At 49.6% G+C, this 14,867-nt stretch overlaps 1 protein-coding gene across 5 annotated transcripts in view; it reads left to right on the top strand.

Annotated features, from left to right (window-relative positions):
- Positions 1–2,348: 2,348 nt before the first annotated feature.
- Positions 2,349–14,867, top strand: part of Iqsec3 (IQ motif and Sec7 domain ArfGEF 3) — a 96,357-nt gene continuing 83,838 nt past the window's right edge. For 3 of the 5 annotated variants that reach the window (XM_063286403.1, XM_063286401.1, XM_063286402.1), the window contains exon 1: positions 2,877–3,527. In XM_063286403.1, coding sequence (XP_063142473.1) covers positions 2,992–3,527 — 536 coding nt within the window. In that variant the 5' untranslated portion in view covers positions 2,877–2,991. 5 annotated transcript variants of the gene reach the window in all.

The following is a 14,867-nucleotide window of genomic DNA, read 5'->3' as shown; positions in this document are numbered from 1 at the left end:
AGAACAGACAGTGCTCTTAAAGGAAAAAAATAACACGATGTGGACTTAGTGCAATCACAATCAAAATGTCAAAAGTTTACTACCTATGTAAAGGGACAGGAAAAGGAAAACCCAAAATATGAAAAAATGACCATAGCAGAGAAAGAAGTTGGAAGAACATTTTTTAGAAAACAGAAATAGATGAAACTTAGACACTTGAATCTTCAAACTGTAACATAGAAAATTAAAAAAAGAAAATGGAGAAAATGACACCAGAGACTCAATGACCTATAGAGAAACATCAGCCAATCTAGGTAGGTTATGTTTGCTCTCACTGACTTCTGCAATATAGATCTGCTGGGAATCGCAGCCAGTACAAATTTCATTTCAGATATTACATTCCTAGGGGGTGAAACACTGCTTAGAAATTCCATTTAGCTATTTTTTTTAAAATCACATTTCTTGCCCCATTGTGTTCATATATATCTTTAAGCCCTTAAATGTATTTACAGCAGCTGTCTCCAGACAGCGCCTGTGCACTCCACTCCCCGTCACTCACACTCACAGTGTTTCTGCTTTTCTCCTTCTTTGGAGTCATGACAGGAGTCAGAATGGTCATAGACTTCCTGTCGGAAAATGCAAGCCAAGGACCCAGGAACTGGGCTTGTGTAAAAGTCTTCGGAGAACTAACCCGGAGAAAAGAAGCCTCACAAGGGGACAAACCCGAGGCCTCGGCGCTGCTGCCAGGAACCGAAGCACAGCCACCATGCAAAGGTCACTAGGGAGTTTCGTCCAAAGTAAAACGTGCGTTTCAAACAACCCAGAGCTCCAATTCTGGGTTTTTTACTCTGACCCAGCCTGTCCTTTAATAGCAATAGCAGCTCATTCCACACACACAGAGCAGACCACTGTTGATAGCCACGTTTTTATTACTACCCAGACCGTTTCCCCCGTGCCATGAACTCGGTGAACTTTTCTTCCTTAAAATAAAAGTGCTACTTTTCTGCTCTCATGTAATGCTGTAACCGCAAGTTCATGCCTGGGTGACCTGCGATTTGGAGGTTTTCCCTTTTTTTTTTTTCCTTTTTCTGAGTGTTAAAAGTTAACGTATAACTTACTTTTGCAGATGCTGAAGTGTGAGTTTATGTGCACATCGTGCTTTCTGGAGAAGATAGTTATGTGGGGGTTTTAGGGAAAATAATGGGTCTGAGGAAAATGATAAAAAGGCTTCTGATCATGTGTTATTGTATAACAAGGAAGTGAGTAACCAATAAGAGGCTAAACTGAGAGAGAGAGAGAGAGAGAGAGAGAGAGAGAGAGGAGAGAGGAGAGAGAGAGAGAGAACCTGAAGCTGCCTCTGAGCTCAGTTTCAGAACAAGTGAGTCACTTGTCAGCTTGCACCTGCAAAACAAGAAGTGCCAAAAACACAAATGTCCACCAGCAGCATCAGCAAGCGGATGAAGTAAAAAAACTATGCTGTGTCTGTTGTTGACTCCACTCTGAAATAAAAAGAAACTAACGATACTTGTAACAGAATGGACGGACCACAGACACATCAGACACAAGCAAGCATACGTTATGTGACTTCGTTAATATTAAATTCCACCACAGGCAAACCTAATGTGTGTTTAGGGGAAGCAGATGCGTGCTTAGCTGGGGCCGGGGACGAGAAGTTGAGCAGAGCAGAGGGGTGCTAATTACATCTAACAGTTGTGTTTGTGGTGATGAGTGATTGGTTATATACTGTCAAAATCCATGGAGCTGTGTAGTCAGGATGAATACAGATTGTTGCATATGAATTATTACTCCAAATGCCCAAGACCTCATTTTTAGAGAAAACCCAGCACTAGCAGACTTCCTGCCTTAATTTTCCTGCTTGCTGACCTATTCTAATGCTGCATTCGGTAGAGGTTCCATGCAAATACTGCAGAAATGAGCAGATAATTCCATGTTGATTCATGTCTCTGAGCTTCCAGGAAAACCCTTCCCTCCTCAATGTTAATTCTCCTAAGAAGCATTCCCAGATCCCCAGACTGGTGACTCCTACCACACTCTGGTCACCACTCTGTCTTACTACCACCTTTCAAAATTAAGTATTAAGTCTTTTGACCACTGCTTGTAAGCTACAAGAAGCCAACAAACCCATCCTAATAGTTTTTATTATACCATCACCTAGTCCAGTGTTTTCTAATTGCATGCACTTTCTAGATGTCAAACACAGTGGTTGCTTCAGAAGGTTCTGGAAGCGGGAGCCTCAGACGCCCTGTTCTGTTTCTGTTTCTGCTAATGGTCCAAAGAGCCATGAGCTCTCATTTCCAGAGAAAATCACTGCATGAGCAGCCTTCCTGCCTTAACTTACCCCTGCCAGAACTAAGCAACAGACACACGCATTGTTTTCTAGAGTCTATTAACTGTTCACAGACACCCCACAAAGCAAATTGTTGAGCATCAAAAAGGCAGGTATGTCCTCCTCAGAAGGTCTTAAAAATGGGCCCTGCCTCCGAGTTAGATACAGGAAAATGTGATTGTGACCTTTTCGAGCTGGGTGCCTATATGCCTCTCTTCGTCAGTGCCAGCCTCCCCCCTCCTTATTCTTCCTTTTTCTCAGAAGGCTTCCTTTTTGTCTTCGTTCCCTAGCACTTTCCCAGCTCTTCTGCTCGGGTTGACCGGTAGAACTGATCTCCATCCTGGAATCTCACAGAGTATCTTGCTCGACCGAACCTCTTCCTCTTTGCTCTCCCTTCGCCCCCGCCTCCCCTACGCCCCCGCGGGAAGCAGAGTTCCTCACGAAGCCCAGAGGTGGGAGGTGGGCCCTGGCGCCGGTCCGCCCCTTAGTGCGTGTGCGAATGCCTGTGTGGCGGTGACGCGCAGGCGACGGCGGGAAGGGGAGGGAGAGAGAGAGAGGGAGGGAGGCCACCGACCGACAGAGCTGCTGGGCTGCTGGGCTCCTGCGCGCTCACGCTCCCCGCCGCCCGCCTAGGCGCAGGCAGGGCGCAGGCGGCGGCGGGCGGCATGGAGAGCCTGCTGGAGAACCCGGTGCGCGCCGTGCTCTACCTTAAGGAGCTCACGGCCATCGTGCAGAACCAGCAAAGCCTCATCCATACCCAGCGCCAGCGCATCGATGAGCTGGAGCGGCGTCTAGACGAGCTGAGCGCGGAGAACCGCAGCCTGTGGGAACACCAGCAGCTGCTGCAAGCCCAGCCTCCGCCTGGGCTGGTTCCCCCGCCGTCTGCCCCACTGCCGGCTCCTGCAGCCACTGCTCCGGCCGCCACTGCGGCCCAGGAACCGCTTCAGGACCACGGACAGCTCATACCCGCCACGCCGGAGCCGCCGCTTCAGCACCACGGACAGCTCCTGGCACAGCCACAGCCGGCCCCCAGCAGCAGGGTTCAGACTCCCCAGTCGCCCCACCAGCACCCGGTGGCACCCGGGGCCGTAGCTGACAAGGAGAAGGAGCGTCCCTCGAGTTGTTGTGCTGCCGCGGGAGCCCTGCTTCAGCACGCATCCCCCGCCGCCCTCGGCAAGGGCGTCCTGAGCAGGAGACCCAAGTGAGTGGGGACGAGGAGGTGGGAGAAGCAAGAAGCAAGTGGGTGTGAGGAAATAGGGAAAATCTGCGTGTAAGAGTGAAGGACTTGAGTACTGTGAAGTGAAGCGGGCAAAAATGCCTTGGTTAAAAATGTGTCAAGGAGAGTCCCGCAAAGGAGGGCTTGAGATCCGCTCTGGGAGGTTTGTGGTGGCTGGAGCAAAAGGAAGTATATGGACCATCTTTGGGGGAAAGAATGAGAGGAATGGGCTTTAACTGGTGGGGATATTGGTAATGTCCAGGAATTAAAGAAAATAAAAATTGGAAGGAAGTTGGGAGCAAAAATTAAGCCAAACAGGGAACCATTGAAAGATTTAAGCCAGGAAAAATTCGGAAGGGAGTTTGCATAGTACAACTGTTTAAATAAAGAGCGAAGATAGGCTTGATCAGGTTTAAGGGCTTTATAGGAGCTGGGGTCCAGCAGCAAGGATTAGAGTGGCTAGGATAAAGCAAAGAACGGGAGGGGATGTGAAGAGGCAGGGGAGCAGGATTCAGGAAGATGAATGGTGGGAGACAGCACTGCCCAGGGGAAGGAGCTGTCTCTTTATCTGATGCAGTGGCAGTCAGAGCCAGGAGTGGCTCACTTGGGGAAGCTTTCTCCCTTCTGACCCAAGTGAACATCTTTATGCTGAGTCCCTACGGTGCCGAAGGCTACACAGAAACAACCTCCAGACTCCTGGATGTCTCTGTTACAGCTTGAGGACTCACCTGGCTGGAGCTCTCCACTGACTCAGAAGCTTATCTGGGTTCAGGTAGTGGGAAGAGAACAATGAGATCAGAGACAGCTGAAAGGCAATTTCTTGAATGCAATGCCTCTATAAATCTCTGCTGTGGCCTCTTATGGCAAGCCGTTTCCCTTTGGTTATTAGGAAACCTCATCTTGGATTCCAGGAGAATGCTAATTGTCCCCACATAGAGTCTAGGGCCTCGAGGTTTCACTTGTGAGGTGCATGGTATAGGAACTTGGGAAGAAGAGATGAAGGGGGCTGGACTGTTTTCTCCTCTGTGTTGGGAGAGCTCGGTGGTCCTGTCAGTATTGCTTCTTTTTAGACGAGAGGCCTTGATGATGTGATGCTACAGGAGAGGGAGGGGCAAGTGAGGAGAGCCGAGTGCCTCATCTCTACTCACATGTGCTTTATGTCTGGAAGACACTTGTGAAGATTGGCTGCGTTACTTAAAAGCTCGCCTCTTCTCTGCCCCTACCTCACTATCCTTTCCCATCTAGGTGGAGTTGAAAAGGTAAACCAAGCATGCTTGATCACAGAGTAGGTTTGGCCAGAAGCATAAGTGCTCAGGGGTGGAGGTCTAGGATGATCTGGCTTGAGAGACCTGAAGCATCTGAATCAAGACCCAAGAAAATGCTCTGTGGTTTATTTGCCTTTCAGTTTTATGGCTTTCTCTTTTTTCTTTTCTGGCCTGAAAACCAGAGAATCAGGTTCTCCTCAATGCTCACATCTCAGCTAAAGGCAACATTCTTCCAAGATATTATATGGTCTTTTCCCCCAACAGAAAGAATGGGGGCAGTCGTAGAGGTCTGGTACTTAGAATTCTTCTCTTAAAGTCTCTCCTGATGATATCTGCTGTCCTCTTTCTCTCCTGTTACAGCCTCAGTATCTTTGCAACTTGTTGGGAAGCTGTGATTGATAATGTCACAGATTGATAATGCTGATGTCAGATCTTGATCTTGGAAGAAGGACTCCTCTGTGGCCCCCAAAGGGTCCTAGAGAGCGATGCTTTCTATAGAAATTGAGGAATATAGAGTCCAGAGGTTGAGGAATCCCCTGGATTCCTCTCCAGCCTCACATGTCAATACCATGTGACATCCTTGTCGCTCTGTGTTCTCTACCCTGCTTCTGCTTCCCATGGAGCAAAAATAAGAACCAACCAGCATGGCGAAGGGCAGTGGAAGCTGCTGGGAACATTTTACTAGGAAACTTGTGTCAGGCAATGAAGAGGTTCATCATACCATTAGCTTCTCCATAGCTTCTCACCAGGCCTAGATACCCAGAAACATCAAGAGTAAGAGCATAGTTACCTCACTCCCCTGCAACTTTCTTCCCTTCTTTGTGAAGTAAAGCATACCTTGGATGGATGGAGGCCCCTGGAATATTATTTCTCTCCCATGTTTTTGCCTGGCTTCAACAGACATTTTCCCCATAGAACTCCGGAATGAATCACTGTGGCTCATTAAGTATTTAGCTCACTCTGTCCTCAACCCATGTCCCCGTGGATGTTTATCCTTTGTGCATCACTTATTCCACAGGGCATGGCTAGATAGAGCCAGCAGATAGAGAGAGACCTCCAAGTATAGGGTGAGGAAAGGGACCAGAGCCAGCAGTTGTGCCCCCGAGCCCCACCTGTTCTCTATCTCATGCTTCTGCTAAGTCAGTTCTCTGCTGTGCAGAGGGGGAAGAAACGGGAGAGGAAGATATTCAGATCACAAGTTTTCTGCAAAGCTTTGCTTATTCCTCTCTGTCCTCATTACAGGAGAATGTGGGTCTACCTAGGTGATACAGATGGGTAAAAGGTCCAAAGTGTGAGACATTTTAGATACTATCTACAAGCACACACACACACACACACACACACACACACACACACACACACACACAACCGGCCACATAGTCTGTTCTCTCCTTAATTCCTCTTCCTGCCCAACACTGGGAAAGAGCTCAGGAGCTCAGGAGCTGGGAAATGATGGATCAGTCAGTGACCATCTATAGGGATTAGTGTGCAGCCTGGGCTCTCTCCCTCCTTCAGCTGGGGGACACACAAAGGGGTTGGCCTTGGGATGCAAGCTAAGAAAGCAGCAGCGTGGAGGCGGGTGAACACAGTCATCTTACAGAAGCCCTAGGGGTTAGCATCCTTTCTCCGTCTGCTTCCCGCTCCTGCTAGTGCAAGCCCCCACTCTTTCTGCTATTTAATGGAGGCCGCAAACATAGCTTCTTCCTCTTTGTTTTTTTTTTTTCAATCAAGGCTCACAGCATCTACAAAATTGATTATTATCTTTTTCCTGGCTGGAGCCAGGTCTCAGCCTGACCTGGAAAAGACCCCTTGCCATGGACGCATATGGCCCTGTGCTGCCTTTGTGGCCATGGCTTCTATTACAGCATACTTGCCCACTCACTCGATCACATGCTCAGTTGGGATCTCAGGGCTTGCCTGAGTCTCCAGTCCCAGAGGCAGGTGAATTATTCACATGGAGGTAAGGTTTGGGCATTGTGCTTCACATTCAGCTTTTCCTCCAAGCTCCCTGACTCAATGTGAAATTCCAAGTCCCCTTAGTACTTACTGTGGCTTTGTCTCTTCTTCCCTCCCGCTCCTGGAGCACCCTTCCCTTCTTCATTACTTTCCTCCCTTTCCTCTTCTTTCCTCCCCTCTCTTCTTGAATGTGCTCTCTCTCTCTCTCTCTCTCTCTCTCTCTCTCTCTCTCTCTCTCTCCCTCCCTCCCTCCCTCCCTCCCTCCTTTCTTCCTCTGTTCACTTTTTTCTCCTACTGGAGATCATGCCCATGGTTTTGTACATGCTAAGCACATGTTCTAGCATTGAGCTCCCTCCCTCCAGCACCGCATTAAACACATCATCAGTCATCTCTAGAGCTCCTTAGTATCATGCTGCTTAGGGCCTGGGAACCGCTCAATGATTTATGCATATGCCTTTTAGCTGGAGTTGCCTAGGATGCTGACTGGAGCAAATATTTCTACTGTTGAGTGAGGGTGGTCTTCCTGAAGGTGGCAAGTGTCTGGCTGGCTCACCCTGAAAGCTCTCCGGAGTGTGGAGTTCTATCCGTGAGCTAAATGTATCAGGTGTTCAGTCTGCTTAAAAGCCTGAATTCTGTGCTGTGGAAAGACAGGAAGCAAGTGGTCCTCACACGACATATAACGAGACACATCTAGATGTTTAAGCAAGGGTAAGCATTCTGCAGCTGCCTAGAGCCCTCTTCTCTCTGAATGTTATAGAGCAAAAATACTGGGCATACAGAGAAATTTGGAACCAGATGGAAAGGTTTCTTGGCTAGAGGTGAAGGTTTGTGTCAGAAAATAGTAAGAGCCAAAGATAGCCAGAAAGGAAGCCATCTATCAGATTCAGCCCTGGGATAAATCTGTGTTACATGCAGACATCACTCCTTTCTCAGACAGTGCGTCCCTGCCTGTGTCATGTCGGTGAGTAGGGGCAGCCTCAGCATGTCTTGAGCCTAGACAAGCCTTGTTGCCAAAGCTCGCACCATTGTCTAACCACACATCCCGTCCATCTTCTGCCATCAACAGGCAGAGGATTCCAACCAAACTAGCTAGAAAGTGGGGCTGGAGGAAGGCTCACTCGAGGAGGGAGTGAAACCTTTGCGCATTCCTGGAAGCTGGTACCGAGCGGATCTTTATAAAATGTGCATGCCAGACCTTTGCAAAGGTCCAAACCGATCCTCCCTCTGCCTTTCAATCCAGAAACAAACAAGCAAGCAACGAGACCCCACACTTTTCAAGACTCAAGCCATACCCCACCCCATGCACCCTTTCCTTCCCCCCATCTCTTCCCATATTGTGTGGGCAACAACACGGGGCCCCACAGAGCCATCCTGGCACAGGTCCCTCTTGGCCCCAACCCAAGCAAGAAGCACAGCAGTTGGTACTGCTGATTCAGCAAGAATCAGGGCGGCCTGAATCCCAAAGGTTGCTTCCTGGGGAGGCAAGGGAGAAAGAGATTGGGTTAGGAGTGAGTGGGGAGGGAAGAAGAGGGGTTAGGATATGAAATAGAAGAGAAAGCTAGGATCCATAGCTGGGGCCAAGGTCTAAAAGGAAACATAACTCTTGAATGTAAACCCCACTTAAAGATTTTTACACTAACTTCCTTTAGTGGGAAGCCAGAACATTTTTCCCCCACACGGGTGGGTCCAGACATAAACTCCATGGTCAGGACACAGTGTGGCAGCAGCTTCATAAGAGGTTCTGGGGACACTCATTACACTGGCAGGTTCTCAACCAGGAGAATTCTGGCATGCTTCCAAGCTCAGGACACTGCAGCAACTTTCTGCTTCACTCTGGAAAAGCACCAAGTGCCAGTCTCTACAGAAGCTGCAAAGGGCTTCTCATTGCTGTGCTGGAAGGGGACAGATGGGCTTCATTTCCAGCTCCGAAAGCCTTTGTGGAAAGAAAAAGACAGGAGTGCAGTGAGGAGACAAGCTGGAGCTCTCAGCTGGAAAGCTGGGGAACCCCTGAAGCCCAGAACACTTAGGGGTCTAAGCACCCGAGAACGTGGTATCTCAGAGGCACACACAGGCAGGAGTCCAGTCTTATCGCTGGGAGACCTCACCTCATCCCACTTTCTTCTTTCAGTCCTTAAAAACTCCTAATTATTACTTACTTAACACTATTTGGGGCTCTTATTAAGTACTTAATACAGCACAGTATTTCAATGTACAAAGACCAAGGAAGGATGAATGCATCGTCTACTCTCAGATAACATCAATAGACCAGATCCACACTCAGGTTCCTTCTGGTCTATTAGGTCACCATTGGACATGTGTCCCTTGTTCTTTTATTCCTCTACCACCGAACAGTATGCACCCAGAGTAGTTCAGAGCTGTGACTATCGGCTCGACCTTGTCAAACAGCCAGGCAGGACAAAGCCACCATGGTCTGTGATCTCTATGAGAGGTGACAACTTCACAGCTTGAAAATGCATCTTATGCCCGCCGCAAGCTCTCCTGCAGCACTTTAAGATTGTCTGCCCTTCCCTTAGGATATCAAAGACACATCGGCTATCACCATGCCCTCTGGTGAGAAGAAAGAACTCTGCCATTTTTCCTAAAATGGGAAGCCACAGTCTCCTCAAGGAAAGGCAAGTGACCTACCAGGGAGAACAATGACCCTTAGGGATAGAACCTGGGAGATTTCTTCCATGTCCAGAAAAAAGCAGGATCACTGAGTCCTTTCTGCTCCTACTGGGGATGGAGGTTAGATTTTCACTATGGAACCTGCACAGAGGTGGAGAGAAAGCAGGGAGAGAGACCAAAAAGATAAGAGGCCCTTTTGACGCTAAATGGCGTGACGGTACTGTGGGGACCCTAACCTCTCCCATCACACCTAAAGGATTCGAGACTTCTCTCAAATAGTTTTCTTAAAGGAGATACTTCTAGGAAACACATACACACACACACACACACACACACACACACACACACACACACACTTGAAAGATTCTCAGATTCTCTTACAGATGCTTGTGGCTACAAAGCCCCTAATGGTGTGTGTGTGTGTGTGTGTGTGTGTGTGTGTGTGTGTGTGTGTGTGTGTTTCTCGGTGATCTGGGAACAGGCTGCTTTGTTGTTGTTCTTTGCTGGGATCAGGAGGGTTATGTAACTAAGGCCAATGCTGTATTGCTGCGTGGTACCTGTCCCTCCCCCGTGGCAGATTGCTATGGACAGAGGGTATGCAGAGTCTGTTCCCTGAGAAGGTTCTGTGCTCTGTGCTGCCGTCACGTTATTTCATCTCGTCCAGAGCTACAAGGACTAAAGGACGTCATGGGGCCCTCTGGGGAATCAAGCAAATGTCAGCACTAGAAGGATGCTTTAAGGCCACCTGGTCCAGGCTTCCTCCACAAATGAGAAAATGAAAGTCAGAGGGGAAGTGTCTGGTGCTTCCAAACTAGTTAGCTGCAGGACTGGGTTTAGAGCTCACTCTTTTTTTTCCACTAATTTATTTACTAATTAACCTTCCATTCCAATTGCAGACCCCCACTTTCCTGCAAGTCCCATCTCCAACTACCCCCTCCCTTAACTCTTCATCCTGTTCCTCTGGTTTTTCATGATGACAGATTAGAAGAACCCATCTTCATGGTCCCACGGGGGCTCAGAAACAAACTTGTAGCTACTTCCCGGGGTTCAGGGGCTGTGGGAGGTTCACAGCTGCTCTACAGAATCCCCACCCCCCCCCATGCCATAACTCCACAGAGACTGTTTTGAGCACTCCCAGGTTCTCTCTTTTGTTAAAATGCCCCTGCTAGGACAAGATAAAGACTATCCTTGCAGCTTTATCGGTCTCTCCGCTTCCACATCGAAGTGTGATGTGGACAATTCCCAGGGCAGTGCTAACCTGAGAGGAAGCTACATGAAGGTCCTGGTTACCTGAAGGCCAAGGCAGGAGTCAGAGACATAAAGAGGTTGCTGAGGACCTAAGCATATCTGAAGTCCACTAATGTGTTGTAAGAGTTGAAACCCCTTGAGGGAAGAAGGAAGGCACAAATCTTGCTCACAGGGGTGATTTTGTTATATTTGGGTTATCGAGGACAGACTCCCTTGTGAGCTTCACCTCTGCCACAAAAGCCACAAAGGAAGGACTGAAGAAGCATCAGGGTGCTGGAAAAGCTCTTTTCAAGGATCTTGAGATAATGTTAGGGGTGGCAAAATGTCCTGTGGCGGTGTTAGGTATTGCTACAGAGCAGGAAGTATGGACAAGCAGCAAGCAGGGGTTGATGGGCCATGAATCCGAAGATGTAGGACACAGGGTTCAGCACTGAGCCAGTCCCTGATAAAAGGAAGCTGGTTTAAAAAAAAAAAAGCCAGTGTCCACACAGCCAAGTGGGTTCTTTGCTTCTGGGGTGGATGGAGAGAAAGGTGACGGTATCAGGTCTGAGGAAGAGCAGATCAGAAGGCAAACCCCTCTCCCTGTAGCTCACAACTAGCCCAACAGCACTGAGCTTACTACCCCTCATCTGAGCATGTGCAAAGAGCAGATCTGGGGGTTCAGCACTCCAGGCTGGTATACAAGCGAAGTGTACGGTAGACGGCACCTGTGTCTGTAATGGATCCCACTGTTCCTGTCTATGACCAAAGGGAGTTCACCTCTCCCCTCATTCCTAGCCTCTGACTAGCCTCCTAGCCTAGGGAATGCACCAGTGACCAAGCATGAGAAAAGGTGCTAATGACCGTCTTAATCACACACATACCCTTTGGAAGGGGAACAAGCAATAGAAAATGTCTACAGGATGGAGTCCTTTTCTCTGGGAGAAGAGAAAGACTGGGTTGTGGCTGGCGGTAGAGAGCACACAGGAAGCTCTAGGTCCGTCCTTCTTCACCCCAGGAAGAGGGAGGAAGGCAGAGGAGAAACAGACATGGAAGATTGAGTTGGGGAGTCGCCCTCTGCCCGGGACATGATAGGAACCCTCTAGTCCTGCTCCTCCGCCAAGCATTCCTTGGAACATCTCCTAGGAAATGTTACGATCCCAATGGTGGACTTTCACATGGTTGGGAGGGGGGCTGTTTGTGAGGCTAGGTGAGTGCGTTACTGAAATGTGCTTGAAGGTGAAAGGTTGTGCGGGCCTAGCAGAGAGCAGAGAGTCAGCTGTCACCTCTCTATCCACCGCCCCCCATCCTCCCCTCCAGGTCCCCAAGTGAGGCCTGTCTGGTCAATTCGGTACTATCAGAAAGCCGTCTTCATGACAAGCTTCTTCCCTCCCCCTCCCTCTCCTTCCTCACCCCCACATCCCCAGCTAGCCACCTCACCTCTGTAATCCTCTGCAAAACTGGACCTCCACACCCATCCTCCTGTCACTAGTATTCTATCTGGGAAAGGCAGGATTCCTAGACACCCCCAATCCCCGAGGAAGGCCCCCTAGAAAGTGGGCAGTGCTGCTGCAGCTGAGCTGTGCCCAGGAGTTCTCTGTATAAGGATACAGAGCTCGAATGTTACAGTACAGCGGAATACATTAGAGAGAAACCTGTTTTCTCTGCAAATTCTCCCCACTTGTCTGGCGGCCAGGGGCTGGCACTAACTAGCCGCCTCTCTTTTAACTTGCCAGGTCAAACCAGCCTCCTGCTTCCAGCAGTCAGGAATGCGCTCCCATCCCTGCCACAGGCAGGGAACTCCGCAATCTCTGCCTTGATGAATGGTTCCAGCCTACCACAATTTTCAATCAGTCCTAAAATTTAACACAATGATTATTTAAAAAAACAATAGAAGCGAAAACTCTGCGAAGCATTTGGGAATTGTTTGATTGGGTCTAGCATCAGGATTTCCCTTGCAGAGCCACCGCATACAAGAGGCCCTACCCAGCAGCTTTGACTATTTCATGCTATTCAGTAACACACACATACACACACACACACACACACACACACACACACACACACACACACACACACCACACCTCCAAGCTCCTACCCGTGGGCTGACAACACTATCCTTTGACACATCCGGATTCTGACCCTGCCTCCAAGATACCAGTCTTCCCTCACAGACCCAGCTGCAGCCTTGCAGCAAATCCTCAGCTTGCCTGGGCCATGATTTCTGCCCTACTCCACTGAGCCAATCATTTCCTTCCTCGGCCTGTACCTTCAGCTCACGAAGAATAACGAAGCAGAGCCTTTGGTGGGAAAGACAATTCAATGCAAGACCTTGGGACAGTACCCTGACTAAACGCTCCCTTTCTGGGAGTAGGGGAACTGTGACTGGTGAACCTCCGGGGGGGTGGAATGAAGGGGAATCCTGAAGAGGCTTCCAGAGCAAAGAACCCTGGAAATTTCCATTGGGTTCCCTGTGGTCATCAAGGCTAAAGAGCAGCAGGAGGGGACTCTGCAGCCAGCCAGCCGGTCTCCTTCCTGAGCCTAGAGATGCCCACCCACACTACTCGCCAGACCCCCATAGGCTGCCTGGTCCCCAAGCCACGGGCAAATCCAGGAAAGCCTTTCCTCCTCCACCCACTCCTGGGACTCCCGGCTGGGGGCGAGAGCGGAGGCAGGGCCTGAGAGTGTGGGCGGCTGGCTTGCTGACGAGCAGCACAGGATCTCCCGGCCCACGCGCCCCCTCTGCGCGCCCGCATCACGCTCCCTCGCGGGGGCGGGTACCCCAGGCGCGGGGAAGCCGAGCGCCCCCGCCTCCCCGCGCGTGCCCGCTGCTGAGTCACACGCGTAGGGGAAGAGCGGTCTTCACCGGTGCGGACCCGCCCCCTCCACCCATCCCCGGCCCCTTGCCAGGCTTAACTGTCCGGGTGTCCCTCCATACTTTCCAGCCTCCCCAGGCTCGCCAGCCAGCCTTCTCTCCCTCCCCCACCAACCTCTACACCTCACCCCTCCCCTCACTCACTCTCCATCCCTTCACAACCCATCCCCTCCATCACAGCATGGTGGTCTGCACCTCCTCAGAATTGTCAGTAGGTGTGGGGGCAGGGCTGGTCACCTGGTGCTGAGGATGCCCTTGCCTGGCCTTCTGAGGTCTAACCCAGGTCTGCCTGGGAATTCTCTTTGGACAAAGGGAAGAAAAGGCAGATGCAACATGAAGTGGTCTTAGATGGTTTTGCCAAAGTCCGATACTCCCCCCACCCCAATCTCTCTCCCTCTTCCTCTCCCTTTCTTTCCCCTTTCTCTTTCACACACACACACACACACACACACACACACACACACACACACATACACACACACACACACTTCACCTTACCCCCATCTTACAGAAACCAGTATGAGCAATTTTCTCATTTCACACAGGCACAGACATACATACATCCGCCGTTCTTCTTATACAGATTGTAGTAACTAGCTGCTGTTCTGTACTTAGTCCCCCCACACACATTTGTTATCAAAAGAACCGCCTCAATAGTTACTGAGTTCACGGCATAGACATGAATCTCGGCTCCTCAGAACCTGCTGGTAGTTTGGGAAGGCACATTCTGGACAGCTTGTGGTCATTTGGTGTATGCTTTCCTGTTAGCAAGAGGGGTGAGAGACAGGCAGCCATTACTGAGGGCCTCCATTTGAAACACACACACACACACACACACACACACACACACACACACACACACACACACCATTCTATGAACATTGGTAATTGCAGTTGAAGATCCTGGGAGACTGTTTCTTGGGTGAAAAGAAGACTCTGCTTTTGTTCTTTGGGGCTCCCTTTGCTCTCAGGGTTGCAGAAGTGCCCCCAATAAAATGATGAAACTCAGTGTATCTGGTGAGTTAGCTGCCCTAGAGAAAGGGTAAGTAGAGAAGACTGGAAGTAAGAAATGTGGGATATGAACAGATGTTGGGAAGCCCCCCCACACACACACACAGGCAAGTAGTCTCTACCTTGAGAGCTGGAGAAAGGAGGTAGCTTCTGAGGTACAGCTAGACAAGAGCCTAAGCTTGCAGGGACCATAGTCTGAGGCAAAACCAGAGAACTTGGTGGCTATCTTAGTTCTGATATTGTAATATAAATACCCTGGCAAAAGCAACTTAGGAGAGAAAGGGTTTGTTTGTTTATTTAATTTTTTTTTTTAGAAAGTTTCTTTTAACTCACACATTCTGTTACACTCCATCCTCGTGGGAA

This window comes from Rattus norvegicus, chromosome 4 (assembly GCF_036323735.1).
Source record: "Rattus norvegicus strain BN/NHsdMcwi chromosome 4, GRCr8, whole genome shotgun sequence".
Lineage (NCBI taxonomy): Eukaryota > Metazoa > Chordata > Mammalia > Rodentia > Muridae > Rattus > Rattus norvegicus.
The sequence above is the reverse complement of the archived record's forward strand: the minus strand, read 5'-3'. Positions and strand labels throughout refer to the sequence as shown.